The sequence below is a fragment of the Apus apus genome, chromosome Z, assembly GCF_020740795.1.
Source record: "Apus apus isolate bApuApu2 chromosome Z, bApuApu2.pri.cur, whole genome shotgun sequence".
In the NCBI taxonomy this organism is placed as follows: Eukaryota; Metazoa; Chordata; class Aves; order Apodiformes; family Apodidae; genus Apus; species Apus apus.
Window position 1 is genome coordinate 20737941 of NC_067312.1, and position 26923 is coordinate 20764863.

General features: G+C 35.7%; 1 protein-coding gene across 10 annotated transcripts in view; it reads right to left on the minus strand.

Annotated features, from left to right (window-relative positions):
• Nucleotides 1-26923, minus strand: part of PDE4D (phosphodiesterase 4D) — a 550182-nt gene that overhangs the window by 318735 nt on the left and 204524 nt on the right. Inside the window, exon 1 of one of the 10 annotated variants that reach the window (XM_051642411.1) lies at nt 11018-11286. The exons of the other annotated variants lie outside the window; for them this stretch is intronic. Within the exon in view, the coding sequence (XP_051498371.1) occupies nt 11018-11286 (269 nt within the window). Of the gene's footprint in view, nt 1-11017; nt 11287-26923 lie in introns of those variants that run through there. 10 annotated transcript variants of the gene reach the window in all.

Genomic DNA, 26923 nt, shown 5'->3' on the forward strand with positions numbered 1-26923 from the left:
CAACAATCGCTTTTTTCCAGCCTTTCTAAGCCTCAAACCTAAACACTGCGGACAAGCTGTTACTACTAGCTGTTTGAGTTTTGCCCCTTCCTCTCACTCATATAACTTAATTTGCATTCAAGTGTTGCAAAACTAGCTAGCCTGCTACTTCTCTAATTCCTTATCGAAGACTACTGTTGTTCATTAAGCCTTTACCTTACTGTCTGCAAAATGTAATATATTGAAGCAGTCTACTTCTTTGCAAAAGTCGTCCAAACTTAACAGTAAAACTGTGTGCTTCCACTATAAAATAATTATATGGTTTGAATCAATTACACAAAAGTCATTCAGTATTAACTAGATAATGAGTTAAGACTACTGCAATATCTAAACATCCTTAAAAGAACTAAATTACATTTTAGATACCTATTTTGTTTTATGAACGAAATCTGTATCAAAGAAAAAGTAAATTACCCACTAGTGACTACATAATCCTTTTATTTCTCCTTATATACACCTAGATCTGCACAAGACTTAGTCTTTTCTGACATAGGCTTCGTGAACTTTCCAATCAAGTTTTCTAAGCATAAATTACATAATCTACCATACATCACTCTGTTTGTCAGTAAAGAGAGGATAGCCTTTTTAATATTAGAGGATTTCAATTTCAAAGTAATTACTTTTTGCCCTCTGTGTATGTTCCTCTATGACAACTTAAGCATAACCTTCTGTTACCAAAAGGGTGTGGATGGCAACAGCAAGTATTGAAGAGCTGACAGCTCACGGCATAAGTTTATGTGTAAAAAATATTACCAAACAACTTTCATAGAATGAGGTCACTTCATGTTTTTACCTGCCCTCATCTTCTCTATGTATTTTAACAGTGATGTTTCATTCTATGCACTCAAGCAAACAATTAAGTTTTTATAAGGCTTTTAAACATTAATACATTTATTTATTTTTGATTGATCATCTTTTGCACTTTGGGCATGCAAGTAGCAGCTTGTAGCAAAGCCACAAGACACAAAGCATTTTTAATTGTGTAAGGTATGTCTACTGTGACTTAGTAATTAAATGCAGCATGTAGCCTGGAGAACTAGATAGCTCTGAGAATACATGAGAATGAAAGACAGAGGGTTTCCTCTCTGGACTCAGCTGAGATTTTACTTTTATTTCCCCTGACATGTGACATAAACTTTACATCAGAAGAGGAGCTACTCCTGCTCAGCATATTAATGGCAGCAGATGTTCTAGGGACTGAAGGGGTTATGAAAACCACTTCAATGTTGTCTATACAGAGTCTAGTTTAATTTAAAAATCCTCAGCAATGAATCCATTTCTTAGCACTTCATTGGACAGTAAATCTAAACTATTTTTGTTTGACAATTTGCAGAAGAATTTTTTTTTTTCCTTTATTTTTAGTGATACATTCCCAAGGTTTCATAAGGCACGTCTTTTAAATTTATCAGCAGTGAGACCAGGTTCCACATTCTAATATACCCTCTGGGGGAGAAGAGATTAAATCATCCTCCAAGAAGCCTTACACATTTTAAAAAGCATAACTTTTACATGAAGATCAGGACAATGAGATGGCAGATCATTTGTATTAAGAAGAAAAAGAGAGCTGAAATAATTAATCTAAAAACCAATCTTGACAAAGATTCTGAAAAAAGGTTTATGATTATGAAGACACATTTTCACAGTACTGCTTTTTGTGGTACATATTTTCTTGAAAGGAACACTGACAAGTTTTATTTTTGGGAAGCACATTCTTTTAGTGGCTGTCAGGTAAAAGCTATGGGTCATAGAAAAGATTAGACCACTGTCGTAACAAAACCTGGTGAATGTAGAAAATTATTACCAGCATAATATTTATGTTTGTTTCTTACAAAAGAATTTCCACACAACACTACATAGGATATGTAGGTTCTGAAAAAATGGTTGTTAAGTCATTGGCCTTCTTGGGTGGAATAATGGGTATCAGACCACCATTATAAAGACACAGCACTTTGTACAATAGCATTTCAAGCTAAGGTCACTGACATCTTTAAAAAGGGAAAGCTTCTAGAGTGGAGCAAAATTCCACAAAACATATGAGAAAGAAATACTGATAATTTAAAAGGAGATACTAGAGAGCAATTTGCAGAGATGGCCACTGAGCATACTGCGAATTCGCAGAAGAGAGGTTACTTAAAGAAGTGTGTGTATATATATATAGAGAGAGAGACCAGCAGCAATGACACAACCTGCTGTAGGGTCATGAGACATATCATATAGAACACATGATAACACAATTATAATACATGTCTATTAGATGTATTATTTATTGCCACCTATCTGAACAGTATACACAACAGTGTGATTTGTATCTCATAGCTCAGTAGAAGACCCTTCTGCACAGCCTGCAGGTGAGGTAAAACAAGTAATTCCTTTCTCCCAACAATTACTTGGATGATGGAAGTATAGGAAAGTGAAGTATTTAAAATTAAGTAAGTCAGTATTTTCCAATATTTTATAGAAATTTCTCACATCTATTCTGAAGTTCATGCCTAAAAATCTTTTTTCTGGTGAGACAGGTTTTTCACACTGAAAGATGCACCTCAGTCTTGAGCTCAGCATGCTTCAGCCTCAGTGTTAATTTTGTAATTACTAACTAAAATCATATGATGGGGGTTAATTTTTCTCATAGACTGATTCTCCCCCTCACCAATCAACATGTGTTTTAATACTGTTTCTCCTCACAAGCAACTGTTGATGAAAAGCCAAAAGCCTTGTATTGTCACAGCTGCTTCTATATTCTATATATTATGCTTCTACATAAAAAACTGTTATGTGACTGCATGAGAAACAACTCCTTCTCTGATACATATACCTCAAACAGTCCCTGCAGACAAATATAGCCCACCCAAGAGAACTACACACAAGCCACCATGCTGTTATAATCACAATCAGTAAGAAATAATTAACTTAAATAATAATTCTGTTGTTCTTAAATAATCATATTGTAGCTGGAGTTTCTAACTCAGCTTTCTCTCAGATAGGCTGCATTTTCTGGAAACAAGTGATACATACCTGGAGAAACACTGCAGTTTTTAAGTTTTAAAAATTTCTTCTGCAGTAAATTATGTGGGTTTTTTGTGGCAAATAGAGCTCATTGTGCAGGCAGTTCTTAGGCATTTAAATGAGTATTTTCTGTGATCTTGCTGGATTTCCACATTTAATTATATGGTCTAATCCATTTCCCATGACAGCATGCATTTACACAAGCCATTCTTTTTCTTTTTGATTATGTAATGTGCTACATGCTATGATTGTGATTAACACCTTGGAGAATTCAATCTCTGTCATGTGAATGTGCGTAATAATGAGCAGGTCAAAGACACAGATATATCTATCTATATATATTATGTATCTTGTCTATAACTTATAACTTGTCTATAACTATTTTATTGCTTGTGACTGTGCTCATGAAAGTACAGCAGATCTAAAAGGTTCTTGCAGCTGCAAAAGACTGGAAATACAATACTAGTTTTTCTGATTCACCATTAAGTGAACCTTCCCATCCCCAAAAGAAAACAACTTATGTTATCCGTGATTGCACATAGGGATCATACAACTACCAGAAAAGAAGTTCTGTGCTAACATGGTGTTGGCCATGCAGTGTCTGACATACCTGATAATGGAGAAAGAAGAAAAGAATTCTTGCTGAATTTTGAGAGTTTAGAAAATGGATAGTTAATCCACTATAAATTTATTAAATGTACTTATCTACATAGTACGAAATGGCACAGGTTTTACAAGATTATTCCCTAAAACCTGATAGTGAGGGGAAATGTCAATGTTATCAATCTTATCTAGTGACCAAGATCAAACGTTAGTCAGTCATGAGTAAAAGGACAGCTCTGATAGTACAACCTACCATAACGGAGTGACCACAGTCTACTGCAGACACAGACTAAGCAGCAGTACCTTGCCCCAGCTAGAGATCAGTACTAAGACTGGCCTGATCTATCCTTAAATCAGGGTAGAAGTAAGTGTTCTGCTAGCAAACATTTCAGTGCACCTCCATATAAATCAGAAGTCTGACAGTACTCTGCCCTTTCACGGAACAAAACTTGCTGTTCCAGTCCACAGTTTCTCCTCATGGGACTGGTAGCTTGACAGAGATGCTGAGACCCCTCTTCTAATCTTCTTTCTCACTTAAATGTTAACTTATCTGGAATGAAATTTTGCAAGTTTTAAGCTTGATATTCTGGACCCGCAGTGGAAAAATCATGTTTGGACTAGATGAAACGAAAATATAAACCCCCAAAAACTTCATGAGATACAGAAGAAATGTCACAAGGGAAAAAAAAATAAAATTGAGTAATACCTACATATCCCAAAGATTAAGCTTTCCAAGAATGTATGAAAAGAAAAGCCAGCTAGTTGCTAGACTGTGCTAAAGAAAGTAAGAATATCCATGCCTGTAAGAAACAGACCTATTAAGAGACAGGAATTGCTATGAGAAATCAAAAAGGAAAAGAAACTTCTGAAACTTTCATAACATATTTGAAACTTTGAGGTTATGTATATGTAACTATACAATACCTATTAAACCCTTACGTTAAGGCCAAGGTAGAGCAGAGTCTTGAAAGTCGAAACAGAGAAAGAGATTAACAAGCAATACCAATTTCAGCTCTCATAAAATACTGAAAATGTGTCAAACAGCAGGAGAAACGGAGAGGATTACAGGGGCTGGGGTGAGAACAAATAACCAATTTTAGCAAACCACAAACAAAATAGTAACATGCACATACAAAATGAAAGTGAAAATAAAAAGTCTACAAAATGCAATCAGTGATCCAGCAAGAAGTAACATGGATATTAAACTGCTTGAGTCTAAGACGCTTCCCAAGATGTAAGAGAATAAGCTAATAAAATTATTCTACAAAAACTAATGGAACTTTTTGCAATTACATTTAAAAAAAAAAACAAACCACACACAGAAACATGTAAGGAAATCTGAGAATTTATCATGCTGGAAGGGTACAATCATTAAAATCTTCACAGTCACACATAATAACTTGAAATACAATTATAGTGAGATATAATTAAAAAAATATGAATGCAAAAGCATTCTTGCAAAGCATTTCTTTGCTTTTCACACAACTACCAAACAAAAGTAGAGCTATAGAACTCAGTTTCAGTTCCCCTAAATTATTTAGGATTTATGCTGAATTCTGTTAAACAGAAAACACACCATTAAAGACAATAGATCAGAAAACAGCATGGCCTACGCAAGGCACTTCAGCGATTAAACCTCTTTAAGAAATATCAGATCTTCTAGGCAAAGAAGTCATCCACAAGAGAGAGGCTCAACAAAAATGTTTGAGATAGCATCTGTTTTTGGAAGAAGTTACACAAAAAAAATTTTAAGAAAAGAGTGGACATATGGGTTGGGTTCTCTTGCACATTTCTAGAATGCTTCTATGACAATATTGTGAATTAAATTATTTCCTTGGAATTATTTATGCATCTACTATTAATATATTTACATTATTTGTGGAGAGGATCACATATCATTCCAGAAAAGAGAGACTTCCAGAAAATAAGACTTTCCAAAAGAGTCTGAAAACCAATGGAAAAGAGTCTTCTACAATATGCCAGCGGTTACCTTGACTAAAACCTTATGTAATATTTGGTCAGCTAATTTAGGAAGTATTAATAACACTTAGGTGAGAAAAAGGAAGTAGAAGAATAAACTCAGAGGTTTTCTTAATTGAACAGAAACAAATTAGGTCACTGAGGCAAATGTGGAACTTAGCTTCATCTTACTCAGATAATCTTCTCCTTTTAAACTGTACATTTTACTTTACCAGTTTCAAAAGGATGTTACTGTTAATTAAATTTTATTGCATCTGTAACCTGATTAAACCCTGCCTTTAATCTCATGAGTACATGCATCTAATTAAATCAGAAAAATATGCTGCAATCTGGCTTCTCTTTGAAATATTCCAAAACATTCAATTAATGTTTTTTCCACAGAAGTTTGAACTACTCTGCAGGACTCTCTAGAACATTTCAGCTGTATAGAGTGTACATACGTATCTTATAGAGACTACTAATCCTATCCTTTATTGGTGTTCTCAGCATAGTTACCATCTTACTCTGCTTTGATGGATCTTCCTTTTGAAATGCTTTTCATACACCAAATTGCAATTACTTTAGTTCTCTGAAAAGCACTGAGTAGTAAATGAGAGGAAAACACAGACAAGCATTTTAAAAAACCCAACAATAAAAAGTATTTTGAAAATGGGAAGAAACTTGCAGTGAGAAAAAAGTCTGCACTATCAGTTTGATATAGCTTCATTGTAATTACTAGTTTTAATATGAATACACTGAACCACATCATGTTAAGTAAGTTGCTCTTCTGCAATCTACTTACAACTAACACTTGAAGTTCTGTTGGTTTTTGCAACTAGTGCTACAAGTGCATGAAAAGATATTGTGCAAGGAAAATAAACAAAGACCTGAGTTTATCTGTACCCTTATGTCAGTTGCATTCCTGAAACTTAAAATGGCACACCTTCCTCATATCTATCTGAACTATTTCTAAGACACCTTTCATTTTTATATCTGAATGCCAAAGTCAATGTAAAACTATTTACTATGGGTGGGGATAAAGGCTAAATTCAGATAAAAGTACTCTATATAACTGAGCACATACATTCTTACAGTCAGTAATCCTATTAAATCTTTAGATTTGGAGGTGCATGTTTTCGAAAAAGTCTAAAGAGCAAAACATAAAATCACTGAACATCTGAAAGTATTAAATGAACACCAGAAGAGCTTGAGAGGGGGCAGATATCAAGGAGGAAGACTAAAAAAACCCAATTTATGTAACAAAAACAGGTCATATATCACTACTTGCTGTATCTGAACACAGACAAACAAATCACAAAGGCAGCAAATATTCTGTCTAAAGTTATATAAACAGAAGAAAAAACAACTGTTTGAACATTTTGTGTTCACTGAGAAATATTAAAGCAGCAAATAATAAAGGTCAAAGAAATCAAGCACACACATGCCATCTCTTCATACTTCCTATTAAATAGACACAATTTAATTGCTATGTTGCATTGACTTTACTTTCCTGCTCCAAATATTTTTGCTACTTGTTTCTCCTCCCCTTCCTACAGAAAGGAATTTTTTAGTGCAAAATGGAGGTCATCTGCCTTCCTAGAGGAGTTACTAAAGATGTTTGATTTGAAGAATCTATATATCCTTCCGCTGACCTTTGGACATGTCTCAGACACACTGGCTGTTCACACAGCTGAGGAATCAACAGTCTCCTTCCCTGCAACTCATGGCCTTCTCACAAATCCCAGCATGGATGATCCCACCCCAATGATCTCTTCTGCCAAACTGCACCAGGGTAATAGGCAGTCTAGAAAAGGCACGTGAAGAGGCAAAGAAAACAATCCAGAAATTGTATTTATTGAGCACATACCAGATTACAATCTACCTTGTCTGTGTCCAGTAGTAACACATGCTGTGGCATCATTATATTAACCATATCTTAAAGATTTATGATTCCTTTTACAAGAAGACAATCTAAAGCAGATTTCTGAGGAACTTGCATTGATTTTGGCTACAGCATATTTGAATTCCTGGCCATGAAGCTTTGAAACACTTGATTCTTTCTAGTTGCTGTTTCCTACAGCCTGACATTGTCTGTAGACTGAGTGATCCAGGATAAAATTTCAAGGTTACTGATGTAGTTTCAATTTCACAGTTATAGGCAAGGCTAGCTGTTAACACCTACTGAAGCTCTAACTTACTCAGAAATTTCTCCAACAAACATGAAGACTTTAAGTCTACGACTTAAAAAATTTCTGTTTCAACTCACCCTTAATGCTGTATTATTTCCTCTCTAAAATCCTAAAAGCAGAGCTTAAGGTGGGGAAGGATAAAGAAGAAAAGGAAGGAGAGAAGGACTGATAAAATGTTTAAGGTTAATGGCTAGTGATGAACTCTGAGCTGAGAGAAATACTGGCAAAGTTTCCATTATACTCAAGAAAGCAAAATAAAGTTATAAAACCTCATTTCTGAACACAGGACATGGAAATCTCCTATTAAAACAAATTTTAAAAATTAATCTAATAATAATGCCTTCCTGAACACAACTGATACAGAGAGAAAATATTTAAATGGCTCTACCTGTTTTCTAAATAGCCCCATTTTTTGCACAATTTTCATGACAAATTTAAGAAAGATGTGGTTTTCTAGAAAGAACCAAAAAGTATCTTAAAGAGGTCTTAAAGGCTTACATACTACATCACATTAACTACACATAATTAACATGCCTTTTATATAATAAATCATTGCCACACTCTGTAAATGGATATGCAGGTGAACATTGCATCCTATGATTGTGTACCTCATCATATAAAAGTTAACGCTTTAATCACAACCAGGTAATTTGTGCAGTCTTACAAGACCAAATATTCCTGCCATATGACAAAAAACTATAATTATTCATGTGAAAGGGTAACAGTCACATAATAAAGAAAATGCATTTCAGTGTCAACAGTTGTGCATCTCAGGCCATTACAGAACAAGAGCTATGGGCCTTAAATAAGAAAGGGGAAGAACCAAGTTGCCAGAAAAACGCATCAATCTGCCACCCACTTTTTGACTGCACCTGAATGCCATTTTGGAGTCTGGAACTGAGAGAGTTAGGTACAATCTGAGAGAGTTGTTCTGGTGCACTGGATCTGTGGTGTCTGTATTTGGCACCATTGCAACACATAGGAATATCTTTAGTGTTATATCATCAGTTCTTATGATACGTCTGTACATAAACTTCTTATCATAAGGAAAACATAAGAAAATACTAAATGTATAAAACTAGTGGTATCTGGCAGTTGGAATGGCTTTCCAACTTGTTGGTAGTTTGAATACCATCGTGTTATTAAAAAATTTAATGCCTGTGTTAACAATGGATTAAACAAGGAAGATGTATACACAAATTTATTTACTATTCTTAGAGTATAAAATATTAAATTAGAAATACAAGAATCCTAGAGCACTTACAGAAAAGAACAACTTTGGTGGAACAAGCTATAGGCACTAAAAGCAAAATAGTACATAGCATTCCTCCATAGTGAAATATTTTGGGGTAAGCTTAAAACTGCTCCATTTTCAAAAGCACTAAAATGGATTATATAGATACTGAATTAAAAGGCCTATACTCCCTATGTAGCCAAAGCATCTAGAAACTACATGTCTATCACACAGCATGGCAGTTTTCTAAACAGGTAACTGAATTAAAACTTATCAGTTGGACTTGATGGGATTTGGCAACAAATCAATTTTATAAGCACACAGTAGTGCTTCTGCTCACCTTCATACACCTGTAAGACCAATCATATACATTATTACTTAAAAATCAATGTTTTTTTCTGCTTCATCTTCACTTCTGAAACACTATTCTTTGCAGGCTCTTAGGTGATCTATTGTAACTCTCTGCTTGACTCTCTGCTTCTCTACTTGCTGAAAAAAAGTGCTGCCAAGACAAGCCAGTCTTAACAAATAATTTAGAAATAACAATTAACTGTTCAACAACAGTATTTTGCAGGACTGGTATTTCACATATTTGGGAAAAAACCAAGCATTTCCTATGCTCCATGTCATTCTGAAAAAGGCACTCTACCCAATCTCAAAACTTGCTGAAGCTCACTAGAGGAAGTGTGTTTAAACAAAATTCCTCTTTTTAATGCTATGACGGCCTTTTCCTCTTAGAATGTAAAACAGCTCTGCGGGAATTAGCTATTTTATCTTGCATGTTCTTATGTACAGACTGTTTTATACATTATTTAACTGTTAGACATGCAGTTTCTCACCAGCTCCACAGTTTCAAACAAATAATCTTTGAGCATAAAGGCATACTTATTTTTCCTTATCCTCTTCAAGGGTAAAAAATTTATTTTATCGAAGGACTATTTTATCTACAAATACATACATAGTAAAGATTTAGGGGCACATGTATACAATGTGCAATGCATCTACTAGTCATGTAGTTGTTGTGTAAATTTAGTTTTAGACAAGTGAACATATTCTCGAGTAGCATATCCCTTTGCTGCCTAGAATTCATGACTTATTTTCTTGAACCATATTTAATTTTCCTCCTTTCTTTATAATACCGTTTTTTGGTAAAATAATGGAGGAAAATCTCATAAGAAAAAAAAGGCAGCATCAAGATCTCAGGACCACCATAGCAAAGGGAACTGTATTGTTGAGTTACCAAAATCTCGTATATAACATTTTGAAAAAGAATAAATTAGATAATGAAATTTTGCTGCTGTTTTACAGAAGACGGATGAAACAAATTCTTCTCTTTTACATATTTGATCACAAACACATGTCTAATAAATGGCTGAATTACAAAAAAGTAGTACTAGTGAGTCATTTAAGAAGGGGCTCCCTTTCTGTCTTTCTTGTTTATTCTAGCAAATGCTTTACTAAAAATCACAAGTTTGATATGCAGTATTCCCACAAATCTTCTCCATCATACCCTTCTTAATTTGAGCACTGTTACAATATAAACAAACTTATGTTATTCTGCTTAGTGGCAGAGTGGTCATAAATTGCAAGAAATAAATACTTAAAAAAAATGTATTTTAAATATACATTAAAGAAAAAAATTGCCTACTCACTCTGGCCTGAACAGCACAGAACGAGGTAAGTACTTTTCCTTCTTAAGACTCATGTTTTTCTTTCTGGGGGAGGGGAAGAAAGGAATTACTGCCTAAGAAATCAGAGGAAATACAGTAGCTTTTGTGCAAGAAAATGTAAGGTTTTTTTTTACTTTAGAAAAACTATTTTAAACTCCAAGTCTGAAATCAACCTGAGCTACAAATTAGGACTGTCTCATTCAACCAGAGAGATTAATGCATAGACCAAACCAACAAACAAAAGCGCCGATATCGAGAAGAGAAATACGTTGTGAAAAAAAGGTAATCTGACATTTTGTGACAACCCGCTCAGTGCTTACCAGGTATGTGCCACAGTGAAACGTCGTTGTTTTGGTATGTTGGTATTTAAAAGCATCCTGCGCAAAAGCCTTGGAGAGTTTCGGGGTGAAATAACTGGAGACAGCCGGGGAGAAGCAGATGAAGATTTCCTAGATGTCCTGGACTTTTCATGCTGCAACAGGTTTTCCCTCAGGGTCTTCACAAGATCTTCATTTAACCATGGATTTTGACAATGTGTATTATCCACTTCAGGAACAGACAAAGTGCCTGGACTTGTTTGCTGAGCCATGTTTCCCAACTCTGTTATTAAAGTCTAATAAAATTGAATATTAGCTTAGCTGCTTAAAATGTTTCCTTCTTAAATCAGTTCCCAAGAACTCTGCAGAGCTGTAACTCCAGTTCAGCCTATTCTGTACTCAACATGGTGTCGCCTCCCCTCAGCGTCTCTCTATAGATAATGATCTACAAAGAAAAAAAGCAAGCTAGCTCCTCCACAGAAACCTATTAAACATTACCCCTCCTCTCACAGCCCTGCTGCCAAAGATCACTTCCTAGGTATCATAGCATAGGGGAGGAAGAAACTGCCTGAGCACAGTCTTAGTCAGAGCTGTAAAGCTGCCTGTTAAACTATTGGAACTACTGTGCTGCAGCTGCTTGAGTAACTTCTGGTTATGTACATAAGAAGTGCTGGAGGAGGGCTTAAACATCAGATGCATGCTCCTTTTGTTTGATTATTCTTTTCATTTGCTTATTCCTGAACTTTCAGGGAGGATTAAAGGAAGGGGGACTGCTGAACAACCTCTTCTGTTTTTCCAGGATCTGTAGTATTTATCTTTGTAGTCTCAATTTACAAATCAAGACTACAAACTTCTACCTCCTAAGCTACAAATAAATAATGTTAAAGGGTTTAAGTTCTTCCTTTTCCCTAACACCCCATCCCCTCCATACAATCCCAAGTCAGTTTATCACAACCAGTTTTCAAATGCATTTAGGAAAGGTCCGTACTTGCTACCTTATGTTTTGCAGAAAAACAACCCAAACATGCAAGAGCCACACACAAACCAAAATCAGACTATGACAGCTGCTAATATATGTTCAATGAGATGTTCTCAATTCAGTATATCATTGTATCACGACTACTACATAGACTAAAGAAGTGCCTTTTTTCTATTCAGAGCTGAAAGGGAAATAAACTATCAAAAGAAACTAAAGGAGAACTTACAAAATATAAAAATGCAGAAGTACTTGCATTTATGTGGATTTATGTGGTGAAAACATACTGATTTTAGATTTCATTTTTCATAACATTATGCAAACAAGATATTGGTGCAGTTTTTTGATCCAACAAAACCTTTGCCAATCAATCCTGCCTTTTTAAAAATTATTTTCAATTAAGATAAATCACTTCAGCTATTCTGAAAGACCACATTTTTATAAACATGTTCTTTGGTTTTTTGTTGGTTTGTTGGTTTTTTTAGAATTCATTGATAGTAAAGGCCAGTAATAACTGGTGGTAAGCTAATATGTTCTTAAGTTTGTTACATTCATTTTTACAGCAACAACAACTACAAAGTTTTAAGTTAGAACTATACTTCCTGTTCATCCTACAGGAACAAACTATCACCATTTTGTGAGAGATTGCTTTTTATTCTTTAATAGAACAATGGCTATATATAATTTTAATGGGTGTAATATATTTTTCCTCTCTTTATTTGTCTCTTTTGCGAATAAGAATTTCCTTTTGAAGCCCACAGAGTGTTCAGGCTTTCAAGGGGGTAAAAGCTGTTTGGGTACAATTAAATGACCAGCTGTGAATGGCAAAGACTGTTTTCTGTCTTATGGAAAAATCAGAAATCCTGCAAAGCAACCTTTGGTTACAATGGAGAATAATCATCTTTATTCTTAGCACTGAAGCCACAATTCCTTATGAGGATTATAAAGAGAACATTGTGATGCTGACAGAAGTAGAGTGGGAGAACAACTGGAAGGTCAGCTTACATTAAGAATGACATTGCTATCAGGTGTCAGGCCCATTATGTAGACAAGTTTAACTGCACTGAGTCATATGTGAAATTTGATAACAATGTGTTTACAAATTTAACTCAATATTGAACAGAATCACAGAATGCGGAAATCACTGTACATTATGGTTTTGTGTATTTTTCTGAAATTCTACAGAAGATTACAGGTGAAGGGAGGTGATCCTGCCCCTCTACTCTGCTCTGGTGAGACCCCACTGTGAGTACTGAGTCCCCAACACAAGAAGGACATGAAGCTGTTGGAGTGGGTCCAGAGGAGGGCCACAAAAATGTTGAGAGGCCTGGAGCACCTCTCCTTTGAAGATAGGCTGAGACACTTGGCATTCTTCAGCCTGAAGAACAGCAGGCTCCAGGGAAACCCTACTGCAGCCTTCTGGTTCCTGAAGTGGTCTTATAAGAAAAACAGGAACAGACTTCTTACAAGGGCTGGTAGTGATAGGAAGAGGAGTAACAGTTTTAAACTGAAAGAGGGTAAATTTAGACTAGATCTAAGGAAGATATTGTTTACCGTGAGGGTGGTGAAACACTGGAACAAGTTGTGGTGAAACACTGGAACAGGTTGCCCAGAGAGGTTGGAAATGCCCCATGCTTGGAAACATTTCAGGTGAGGCTGGATGGGGCTCTGAGCAACCAGATCTAACTGGAGATGTCTCTGCTCTCTGCAAGGGTGTTGGACTAGATGACATTTAAAGGTCCCTTCCAACCCAAACTAATCTATCATCCCATATCACCTCTCTACTAGTTTATTATTCTTTCTTATTTATTTAAAAACACTAGCAATACCATATGAAACTAATAATTTTTTTCAAACAATGCAGTCTGTATAACGAGAGATGTTCTTTTAAGCTATGAAATACTGCCATCTGATGTCTATTACAAAGCATGGTCTTTAGATGGCTGCAGTGGCTTTGTAAAACTAGACCAACAGATCCGTTGGAAATCAATTAATCAATGACGTCAGTAAGACTATTAACATTTATTACAGCAGGGCCAGGACCACACATTAAGTTGCACTACATTACAAAGATAATCACAGAAGAGTAAAGTATTAGTCCACAGATCACCAGTTTTATTACACTTGTTCTGGAAAATATTAGAACTAAGTCAACAAGAACCATTAGTTTGACACTGTGCATTACAGATACTGAGTGGGTTTGCCACATATTCAAAGAGGTAATGCAATGTGTATAGAACAGCAGGATAAGGCCTTTAAAGAGGAAGTGTGAACTCAGTCATTATAAAGTTGTATCATTTGCCTGAATAGCTAACTAAAATGCTTTCCCTTACTAGATTAATGGGTTAAATATTAGAATGTAGATATTCTACCCCCTCAGAGACTTTACTTTGAAATATGCCTCCCTCTTCATCCTCGAAAAAAAAAGCTTGCAAGTACTAAATGATATCTTCACACTCTCAGCAAAACAGAACAATAATTTTAATTACTATAAATAGTTTCACAATATAAATTATTTAAGACTCTGTTGAGATTATCTGTGTAGTGCCCAGCATATATATGTACCATGAAAACTCTCAAGCATGATAATGAAGTTAAATTAAAGTCTTTGAGCTGATTTTATTACAGACTAGAAATATGAACAGCCCTCGTTGTAATTAAAAGCAGAGGTTTAACTTCCAGAAATATCAAATAACCATATGTGAGTTAGACAAAATGCTTATCTCACAGGCAGGACTCATGAGAAGACAAGGCAGAAAAAGGCCAGTAGCATGAGGTAGTTGACCAACGTGTTAGAATAAAGCCTTGAAAGAAAACTAATCCATAAGGGAAAATAGTGATTTCCAGTTTTGCTAGCTACACATTAAAAAAAGCCTGCAAAGTATATTTTTTTATATATATAAAGACTCTTTTTAATTAAGGAAAAGCCCTACTTGATTGTGTTTTAACAAAGACATATTTAATTTTCCTAAAAAGATCATTACAATTATTATTAAAACTGGAAAACACCGTTAGCTACTCTTTTGAAAAACTTCTTCAGGTACAAAAACACAGTGTGTGTTTTTTATACACTTTAAGAAGGGAAAGTGTAGGGTACAATTACACAAATTACTATAGGGGTTTTGAGCAAGAATACAGAAAGTATTTTTAAGTGTTTTCTACAACTGAGTTAATTTTCTGGGCTCTTCCTCAGTCCTACTGGTGAAACAAAATCACTTAAAGTGGTCTGTGAAATTCCACCAAAAAGATATTTACTTTTGAAAGAAATACATTTGAGAGCTGATAAATAATACATTTCCAAAGGGTAATACGGATAGTGCTTTAAGCATAGCCATGTTGTTTGACCTAAGTTCATTTGATTAGGTTTCTGAATAAATGCTCTAATTGAACTTACCCACAAATTAAATCTAATTTTGCTTAGGTTTTGCTTAGTGACAGCTACATACGTAAAAGATACATCAAGATTCAATTTAATTCTGCCTGCTATACATTTAACTAAATCATCGTAAGCACAGGGCATAAGCAGAGAATTATCACCACTTTACAGTTCAGTATTACAGGTCTAGAAGAGTCAGTGCCTCCTGTTCTCTTCCAGTGACCACTTAAAGACATTTAAAAATTAAGTTCAAGCATTCAACTATTGTACTTTTCATAAACTTTATATGAAATATGTTCCTTATGACAAGTGTCTTTAAATATTACAGGTTTAAAGTGATCACATTTCTGTTAACCATGAAGTCTAGAAAGAGCTACAGCATACAGAAGAGAATAAGATTATAGGTTCTGCAGGTAATACTGCTCAAGATTAAAAATGCATTTGATCTCTTATAAAATAGACTCAACAAAGATTAAAATATAATTTATGTGTTAAAATGACTTTGAGCAGAGTATGATAAAGTTACTTTAATATTGCAACAACTAATCAACATTTAAAATATATTATATGATTGTGGCTATTTTAAATTACCTTTAACAGAAATTTTTTTTTAGACCATAAATGCAGTCACTCACAAGGAGAAAAAGAATTCTTTCACATAACATATGAAGAGGAAAAGTTATGAAAATATCTTACTTGAGACCAAGTAGAGAATTCCAGACACATAGGAATGCAAGCGAAAGAACAACCCTCCGATGTGTTGCTTCTTTGAAAACAAGCAGATCAGTATCACAGGATCATAGAAGAATTCAGTCTGGTAATGACCTCAGGTGATCAAGTCCACTCACCTGCTCAAAGCAGGGCCAGCTGTAAGGTCAGACCATGCTGAGGTACTAGAGCACCTGAGCATGGTGCAGAAGAAGTGGAAAGAAAAGAAGACAAAGTCAGAGGTGGTTGTGAAGAATGGGTGCTATACCGTGGTTTAATTTCCTGAAGCAAATAATAGAACACTGAGGGTATGGTGTGACTGAGGAGAGTTCTTATTCTCGATATGGTAGAAAATGCAAATCTTGGATAATACTATGATTCTGATTTGCAAAGAGAGGTTAATGCATTAATTGAGTAGTACATCAGTCAGGAAAGATAATAAGGATAAAAGAAGAAATTACTAGGTGATAGGAAGTCTTAAGAAGATTTTATGTACCAAAAAGTTCACGGGATCATTTTAATACCTGCTGATTGCCACAATGGATTTGCCAAGTGCAGAGTGGTGGTGATCTGACCACTAGCCTAACAATTACATGCACAGCTGCTGGGGAGACCATAGGTACCAATGTGCTACAATAGGTGACTAAACAGAAGATTGGTGGCACTTCCCATAGAAATGGCATGTATCCTCCAATAGATAAAACTCTTAATAGACAAAGGTACAGAAAACAGGTGCAATTCTAAATATTCCAAGGAAATTGCAGGCTGCTGTGTTTACTCTGCATATATCATCTAAGTAAATTTTCAACAATATCCTAATAGAACAGTAGTACCTAAAAAGACATTGAAAGACTGAATTAGGTCAAGTTTCCAAATAGTCAGACAGACATACATCTAGAAGTGTATTTTCAGAAGTAGAACTGAATGAAGTAGAACAGCTTGTGGTTCACACAAAGTTGGGTATGGTATGTTTACCACCATCAACAAAAAATCTGCTGTCACTTAAAATTTTGGAGCATGTGTCTACTTGAGAAGTTTCTAATAAAAACTGTTTTCATAGTGTCAGCTTAGATTCACTTTGCAATTCAGAAAAGTGTGTTTAGTCCTTCCGTTATTTTATTATATTTTTAGAGTGTTTGGAAATATTGTGATGAAAAAAGTACCATTCAGTTGCTAATTCCCCTGTATGAGCTGTGGGATTTTTGCTCTTTTCCATGCACGGCAGAAACAACAGAGGTAAGAGAACACTGAGCGTATGATAACAAAGGAAAGCAAGTAGCTATAACAGCTATTTATTACAATATGGCCAGGGTCCATTTTAAGAAAAATGAGGAAGGTTTTGCAATCTATGCACAAAGACTTCAGAAGTATTTTATGAAAGTACCAGGTAAAACACTTAGTCTTACCCTTTCAAAGTAATTTGCTGAATGTAACACAGACCCACAATATGTTGCTACAGAGAATGAATTAAGGATGCTTTCAGAACACAGTTTGTTTCTGGAAAAAACCTCTATAAACTAAGTGCTGTTGGGGCCCATCCACTGTTGTCCCATAAATGATACAGTAAAGCATCTGTCAAAGACCTCTAGCTTAAAAAACATGCATTGCCATACAGGCATGTAAGAAAGCAAAACAAAGCATGGGGGAAACAGTCATCTCAAAAGCAGACTACTTAGCATTTTATTACAAATGAAATCATGTCAATACTGCATAGGATAGCCCGGAGATTTCCTTCTGAGAATGTTAGATGATCCTTAACTTAAAGAAAAAGATTAAGAAAAACTGCTTTATAATCAGGAGCTTCCATTAGAAGTAACCGTAAACACAAGCCTGTTTGATTATACAAAGTAAGCTATCAATCTTTAAAAACAAAATGCCTTTACTGTATGAAGCCTTGGGAAAAAGGTCTCAGTCAGTGTGACCCATGTTAGAATATCTTAACAGATATTTCATAAATATAAAACCAGCATGTCTTTAAAAAAGATGGTATTAAATGTGGCAAGAAACTTGGCTTGCTAGGAAAATATAAGCAGATGTATCATTCCCACACATATGTGTTAACATAGAAGTGAATGACCTCAGATGACACGTAAGAATAAACAGAGTAGCAATAACTGCTTATTTCTAAACAATTGTGTAAGAAAACGTTTCCTGGGTTAAGATTAAGGGAAATAAACATACTTCTACACAATTACATCACAGAACAGAGAGTAGCAGTAGGCAGCATTCTTGACACTGAAACACATAAAGATATCTGTTAACTATGAGTTTGTTGCAATTGAAGGACATCAGCAGAAAACAATTATAAGCATAAATTGCTTTGCATAGAAATCCTGAGGAGAAGGGAAAGGAGAGGGCATTGGGAAGGACAGGGCATAAAATCAGGCCCACCTCCCCAGTCTGTATTTAATATTGATACTGGCTTAATTAAAAAGAATAGTAGCTAGGCAAGTTGTGGATGTAGTCCTAGATTTCTAAGGGCTAGAACTGGGACAGACACTGTCAGAACTTTTAGGAAATCAATTAGCTTAATGATGAGAGCGTAATTTTGCCTGTTGATTTCAGTGAATACATGGTTGCTTTGTAAAAATATAAGGACTATAAAGTATTGCAAGTACTTGGCAAAAAGCATATCAGCATTCCAGATTCTCAAACTTCAGAGTTTATTTCTGAAGCTAGCAGCAGCGAGACAAAACTAGAGTTTAATCCAGACTCTCCCAGTTGTTAAGCCAGAATATAAAGTACAAATAAACAAGTACATTTCTGAGAGTTCAGACACGTGCACAGGAAGTTTACTTAATAAGGAATCTAGCCCATCTGTTATATTTCAAGTACTCTGATATTTTGACCACACATTAAAATCTGGGAGGCATTCAAAGAAATATTTATAAAGCAAAGAGAGGTTAAGAAATAAGAGAGTCTAAAAGTCTACAATAAGGTTACATTACTAATTCATTGCCTGGAAATGAGCTACTACTTCCCGGTAAAAAGATGTTCATTAAAAGAGAAATCATAACTACTGAGAAAGCATTAATGCCACAAGGTGCTTGACAGTTTGGAGATTTCTGCTTATACTGTTAAACTTGTGAATGGTTCAATTCACGCTTGTTATTGTACATTGTTTTTTAGAACTTTCAAGTTACTAAAATTTTTAGTAGAAAATGAGAATATACCTTTTAAGAAGCCCATTCATACAATGCACTTGCAGTCACTTCTCTTACCTTTCTATAGATGTTAAAGTGGTCACTTTACATATTTTTAAGAACTGGAATTATAACAGTATAAATTATTTGCTTTAAAAATGTTATTAAGAATTGACAGAGTGTATTTCTGGTCAGGTGACAAAGCTCTGTGCAAATTTTGGAGAAAAATGTTCCTTCCCTGCATGGACAAACTTTAGACTGAGAAACTGGGAACGTATCACACTTTTCCCTTTTATGGAGATTCACAGAAAGTGTTATTTTCATAAATCTTTCTGGAATCAGCAGTAGGTACTATGTGTATTTGTCAAATCTATAGTGTGTCTCTCTCCATCTTAAGAAGTAGGACTTAAAAGGTCTCAGGCAAACTTTTTAGGGTACAAATGGAAATTTAACTGTACCTTGCACAATTCTACCCTGCAGTCTTAATCACCATTACTTTCTCCTGAATTTACAGGAAAAAACCAGCTTCAAAGTTCCTGCTACTTTTTGTTGCATATATGTCTTATAAATTTGTTAAATAATTAGAGATCTACTTTTGTATAAGCAATTTCCTAATATTTACCAGAGCTTTGGAGAAATTTTCTTTTAACTTTTGCAAGGGACAAACCAGGAACCAGAAAGTAGAACACAATGCATAGTAAAAAAAGATGATACATAACTAATTCCGGAAAAAAAAACAAACCAACCAAACAACCAAAAAACAAACAAAAAACAAACAAACACAAAAAACCCCCACAGAAAACAAACAAACAAACAAACAAATGGTAACAAAGTTAAATTGTTTAGGGCCTCTAACTAGAGACATCCCAAATAATTTCTGGAGCTACATCCCATGGCATACATAATGACAGAGGAATAAAACCATGATTAATTTTGGAAGTCAATTATGGCTCCTCTCAGATTGTCCAAAGTACTGCAATGGCATTTAAATAAGAGTGTCATATATAGTCTATCAGGTAAAGAAAATTAATATATGTATCATAGAAAGCAAACATAATTAGCAGTCATTTAAGTTACCTTATAGACTGCCCAGTACTAATACAATATAGAGATTTTGTGTCTGAGCCTATGTCCACTAACTTCAAATGGGGACAGGAACAACCTCTAGGACAATGAAATAGTAGAAGAAATCATCTGTTCACCCACTCCCAGAAAAATCCTAAACCAGAAGCAGTTGTTACCTAAAACAGAATTATACACATCTGTGTCAACACTTCATCACTGGTTTAAGGGACGCTTCTATTTTCAGATAATTTAATCTTTCAAATGTTCCTGTTGGATATAACTGTAATTAAAATGTCCCTGTTTTTCATTTGTTCCATCATTGTACAATATGTTAAGGACTTGTACTACTTTAACAGCCCTGTATTACTGACCAAACAAAACTAATACTACAAAAAAATTATATGAAACATTGAAGTTGTAGTTGCAGAATCCAGAATTGCAAGATGAATTTTAAACTACCATTTCTGGCTTAAATAGGATATTCTGGTTTTAATATTAACAAGGAGCACATATACAAGCTCACTAAACATAACATCTACCAGTAAGTGGAAAAGGAGCTGAGGACTCAGAGGGACTTTTATGCATTTGAATGCAGAACATGAAATCCACTAACTGAGAAGAGAGAATCCAAAGCCAGACCACGAAGCTGTTTAGTATTTTTATAATTTTATAAATCTCCTGCTTGTTGTTCACTTTCACAGCGTTGGTATTTATTATTAGATTTGACATAAGACAATGTATTAAGATAAATATCAAGAATAAATATTGACTCTAAAACTGAAGACAAAAAAACCCAAAACAAACAACTTGAAAAAGAGATAAATTCTTCCTGTGGTTATTTTATTTTCATAGTCTAGGGTGACATAATGAGATACTTAATTTTCTGTAGCAGAAAGATTTGTATCTCCAAGTTTTATCACCCCTGTTGCTTGGAAAGAAAACACTTCACATGTGGCAAGCACTCACAGCTGACAGAGCCCTGAGCACACTGATGGGCCCTGGATCCACTCTGTGCTGGAGCCCCACACCAGTGCACAGAAATGTGCTGTGGCCCTGTGGTGGCCAACTGCTGTCCCAGTTGACTCCACTTCTGTTGTAGGTAACAGGCTCCAGTCCCATCTCCTCATCCTCCTGTCTGCGGCCCCTGGACCTGATTCGCTCCCCGGCCTCACCTGGGGCTGCTGGCTGCTGTCCCCATCCATCACCAGCCCTGCTGGTGTGCTGTGGGCTGTCCTGCCTGCCCTGCAGCAGGAGCAGCCCTGCTCTTGCTGCTCCCTGAGGCAGTCATACCACTGACTGTAGCTGACTCAGAGAAACATAATATTACAATGTACAGACAAAGGAAAAGTTCAAACAGTCCATCTTAACAGAAGAGTCAGACAAAAGGCAAGGCATGAAAATAATACAAGTTCATGCTTTATGTGACTTTTGAGGTCAGAAAATTGAAATTGTGCTGCTCACAGAATGCAGAGATGAGGAAAAGTAAAAAAACAAACTAAAACAAACAACAACAACAAAAACCAAACAGCAAAAAATACACCACACACACACACACACATAAATCCCAGACTATCCAAGCTTAATCTACCTTAACATAATTATACAGTGTATCTTTCAACTATATATAATATTCCAGGAAGAATCAGGCGATGTTGTAGGACTATCAAAAGAAAATTTCAACTAATTGAAAACTCTTTCTAAAAACTCTTTCTTCATAGTAAGGTCATCTAGCTTTCCATATTCAGATTAGAGGGGTGCCTACAGACAACGTGGTAGTTGCAGAATCAAAGCAGTGGAACACCACAGTCTGGAAGATGGTGCCTGTGGACAGCTCATTTTCTTTTTAGGAAGACTGGACTACCTTTAAAGATTTTAATGTGCGTTCAGAACAATTCAGAAGCATGTAATAACACTTCCTATAATAGCCAGTTTCCAGTAATTTGTAGTGTTTGGGACATCTCAAGATGTTTGTTATCATCTTACTTAACAGAAAGAAGTCCAGTAACTTCTTTGACCATCTACACATTTAGCATCTCCAGTTCCTCATACAAGAACTTAAAAAACTTTATTGAAAATTCTGTAGAGAGCAATGCATTTTGCTTCTTTTTGAACATAGGAGATATTGATAGGAGAAGAAATGCATAATTATATTGGATTCAAGTTCTTGGAATCTGCTGGCCTTGGTGGAAGGCTTTTTCAGGAGGACAATTCTAAATTGCTTTAAGGAAGGAAAGGTACAGTGAAATACTTCCTCTGCCCGATCCCTATAGTTGTAGAGTTATGGCATGGTTCAGTGCTAGGATGTTGATTAAACAAAAATGGCAGCATTCCATTGCAAAATAATACCCAACTAAGACGTCCCAAAACCTAGAGAGCTCTGAATATGCACCATGGTGGGTAAGACGTTGCAGAAGAAATGTTCTTGTTTCCTGGCGAGCTTTCTCTTGGAAGTTCCCTTTTGATCACAAAATGATGGGTGCAGAGGAAGATTAGAAGGGATTACAGAAAAGATATAGGCTAAGAAAACAGAGAGGCTGAAGTGCTGTCTCCTTCCAGTCCCCATGAACTTCTGCCCAGGTTAATATTGCAACTCTTAAGCCAAGTCAGTTCTCACAGTTCTTCATTAATCCCATTTTTCAGAAACTATAAAAGACTCATGAAAAGTGGTCCAGAAACACCTTTAACTCTCTCATGTCTAGAAAACGACTGGAAGGTACTGTGTGGTGCTCTGAAAAGACAAGTGGCATAAGAGGAAGATAAAGCAATTCAAGAAATTAACCAGAATGTACACCCTGTGTGTTCAGGACAGAATATTGTGTGAATTTGTGCCTAGTATTAAATTTTAAGTCACAGGATAATGTAGCTATCCCATGCATCCACAAAGCCCGAACTCACATCCAGAATATCATTGTCTTCCATCCCTCCTTCTGGTCTTGACAAATTGTCTTCCAGCAATTCAGAACACTGCTGACAGGAATTATTTTCCCAGCCAATCATTCTGATATGATAGTCTACTCAATTTTATCTCTTCTTTTTTTCTGACATACACTGCCTGACCCCACTTTTAGAAGTTGCCTCTAACTATTCCACCTTACATCTTTACTTTCATCTTGCTGAAATGTCAAGTTTCACTTAAAATACCCATTTCCCTCAGTTCTCTGTCATTACTAAGTGTTTTCAAGCTGTCTGCAGGATAGTATTCCACTTAGAAAAAGCCATCTATAAACACCTGAAAACTTATTATCTACATTCAAATTCTTTGTTACAGTTACTTTAGAAAAGTAACAAACTAGACTGCTGAAAACTATACTTACTTACATGAAGCTATTATTATATATTGTTTTAAACTACATGATCCCTTTGCTGATGAGTTTTGGGTTTGGGATATTCTACTGCTTGGTTCTTAGTTTGATTTTTTTTTTAATTATTTATTGCTTAGAACTTGAGGTACATTAAACAATAAACAAAAAATGACAGTAACAAAGAGTGAAAATTCAAGGCTAATATTCTCTTAATATCCAACAACCAAATATGGTCTATAAGGGCTAAAGAGACATATGAATGTTAGCTACCACCTAGTGGAAGTCAAGTCGATGCTAGATACAAAGCTTGCAGTAAGAAAATGCTCAGAAATGTATCAAATGTAAGCACTGGTAACCGGCCGGTAAACGTTTGGGGAAATACAAGTAGAACTTCTCCCTCTAGCGGGCCCGAAGGAGAAGTACAGAGTACAGTAAACCGAAGCAAAAAAAAGTAATAAAACACTGGGGTTTTTTACAATTCGTTACTAATGTGTTTTTGTTTGTTTGTTTGTTTTGTTTGTTTTGTTTATTTTTATTTTTTAAATTATTGAACATCTAACCTATTCTGAGCCCCAGCCAAGAACTACAGCCCAACTAGGGCAGATTTGGTACAATTAGAGAATAATAAGCTTCAATAAACAGCTTAGAATTTACAGAAATCATAGTGAAAAAAGGAGAAAATTGAAGGGAAAGGAAGAGTATAAGGAAATATAATTTTTCACATATAACATAGTGACTTTGATGTATTAGTAACTTTTCAATATTTTGAACACAAATTCAAAGTTTTAAGATGAATTTCAGGAATGGTTAACATATCTTTAGATGTTCTAAAGATAACTATTGCCAAACATGAGGGGGAGAGACATAAGAAAAACACAAATTCTTATTAGAAATCTAAGAGGAAGGCATTATAGTCTTGTCTATGGAGTGATGAAAGCCAAGTGCTCATTTTTTGCAATGGACATAATTGATGAGCTGGAAAAGAGTAATGATAAGTTTTTGAGAAGAAGACAATCAGCTGCTTTTTTGATGTAATGGAGAAGTGAGATCTAGAGGGTTGGTGCAAAAAAAGCAAGTGGTCATAAAAGAAAACATTCTATTGTTTCCATGCTTTGTCTGAAGGAATGTATACAAAAATGTTTTACAGTTTACAACTCTAGAATTACAAAGGCTCACACAGCTTTTTAAGACTGAGTTCACAACATCTTTGAGGTTTTGTTCAGCTTGAAGGATTTCTTATTTAATTTTCTGGAAAGTGAACAGTTAAAAGTAGTGTTTGGAATTTGGTTACTGAGAGCTACAGATGGCTGTGCTTTCTGGTCACTCCCAGTCTCTTTCCTTCTTTGTCCACTCACACATGATTACAAAGACCATTTCCTCTCTCTTCAACCTCCTGTTCATAATTCTAGGCTAATTTCATCCCCTTTGTTTCTCCAATTTTCCATGCAGCTGCTGTTTCCCCTGTTAATTTCTGCCTTCTGAGAATAGCTAGAAATTACAGCATGCAGCCTAGATGAAGGGAGGCACAGCTGCAAGTCCTACAGCCTAGTACAAGAGAGAGGCTGGACTTGATTAAAAATGTGATCCAGGGTTTAGAGTGGAGGAAGCAAAGCAGAAATTGTAACTGTCAGGTTTAGTTCCTATCTCAAAGAAGAGTGGCAGGCAAGAAAACCCTGTGTTTACTGAATAAAATAAAATCTTAAAAGTAAAATTACAGAGTTGCAAGGTAATCTCAGATCAAGGGAAAGTGTGAAGCCTTAATCAAATGTAGTTGATTCAAGCACATCTCTAACATGAACAGGCATGATTCATCCCTGTTGAACCACGTCTGCTTGTAATCACTAGTCAGGAAAAAATACTTGGTCAGTTCTTTCCATCTAAAACTGGCAAAATTTGTACATTTCACATCGTGTGCTGGATATACTAGTAAGCACAGAATTCTTTCGCTCACAGGAGACTAATCAGTTCACAGAGCTTCATTTTTTTCAGTTGATTAAACTGAAATAATCAAGGGTATAATTTCTTGTATACAAGATGACAAAGTAACTGGAGGATGGGAGGAATGACATATCAGTTATGGGAGACATAAAGTGGCAGGCACTAGACTGGAACTGGGAAACGTGTTTCCAGCTGAGCTCCTCTGAGTGCACTGTTACCACTACATGGCAAATGTTGTAGTTGTAGAGCAAGCCTACCAGGTGTGTATAGGTGTGGGAGAAAAACTACAGTACCTGAAAACTCCTTAACACTCCTTAGCTACATCTGTTTGGCCTTATTCTCACCTTGCTTTTCACTGACCTCAGCAAGCAGGTACTCTCTTATACTTTGTCACCATTCAAATACAGTTTGAACACTCTTCATTAGTGACATTACTAGTAGTTTTGTCAACAATAAAAAGTTTATTTCTTTGTTCAGACACTTTAAGTCTTCAGCACTCATAAATCTGACTTTCTGTTTCTCCCCTGTACCTCCACTGGACTGCTGCTAAATCTGAGTTTTCTGCATTTGCGATAGAGAACCCCAGTTGTGACAACACCAAGATGGAGGTAGTTGCTGCACTGGTGGGTAAGGCTGCTATTCAGGCCATAAACAGGATAGAAAAATGGGTAGACAGGAATGTTCACTAATCTCAGGGAGTAAAACAAAGATAAATGCAAAATATTGTAGCTGGGATGGAATAAACCCATGCAAAGGTACAGGCATTTTTCTGTCTAGCCAGAAAACAGATTCCCAGAAAAAGACATGGAGTTCTTGGTGCACAACAGCTAAATACATTTCAGCAGTGTGCCCTTGCAGCTAAGAAGGCCAACCATGGGCCTGACTATATTTACAAAAATGTTTTCAGCAGACTGAGGGAAGTGATTTTCACTATCTCAAGACACAGAGAACAACATACTTGGTTTTGGGCTTCCCAGTGCAAGACACTGACATACTGGAGTGACCTCGAAGAGCCACAAAGATGAGGCTAAGAAAAGTGTGTTTGTTCATCCTTAAGAAGAGAATGGTAAACTGACTGCAGCTACCTAACAGAAAGAGACTGAGAAGATGGAGAGAGACTAAACAGAGCTGTACAGGGATAGGGACAACTGGCAGCAGATGCAAATTGTAACATGTTACATTCTGACTGGTGGTACATGAAAAAAATTCTCATGAGAATGGTCAAACACTGGAACTAGTTGCCCAGAGAGGTTGTAAAAAACATCATCCTTGGCAATATTCAAACTGAACTGGACATTCCCTTGGCTATCTGCTCTAGAAGTAGGCTGCACTAGAGATCTCAAGTCCCTCCCAACTCACATAACTCTCTGAGTCAGCATGCTGTCCTATAACTCGTCATTC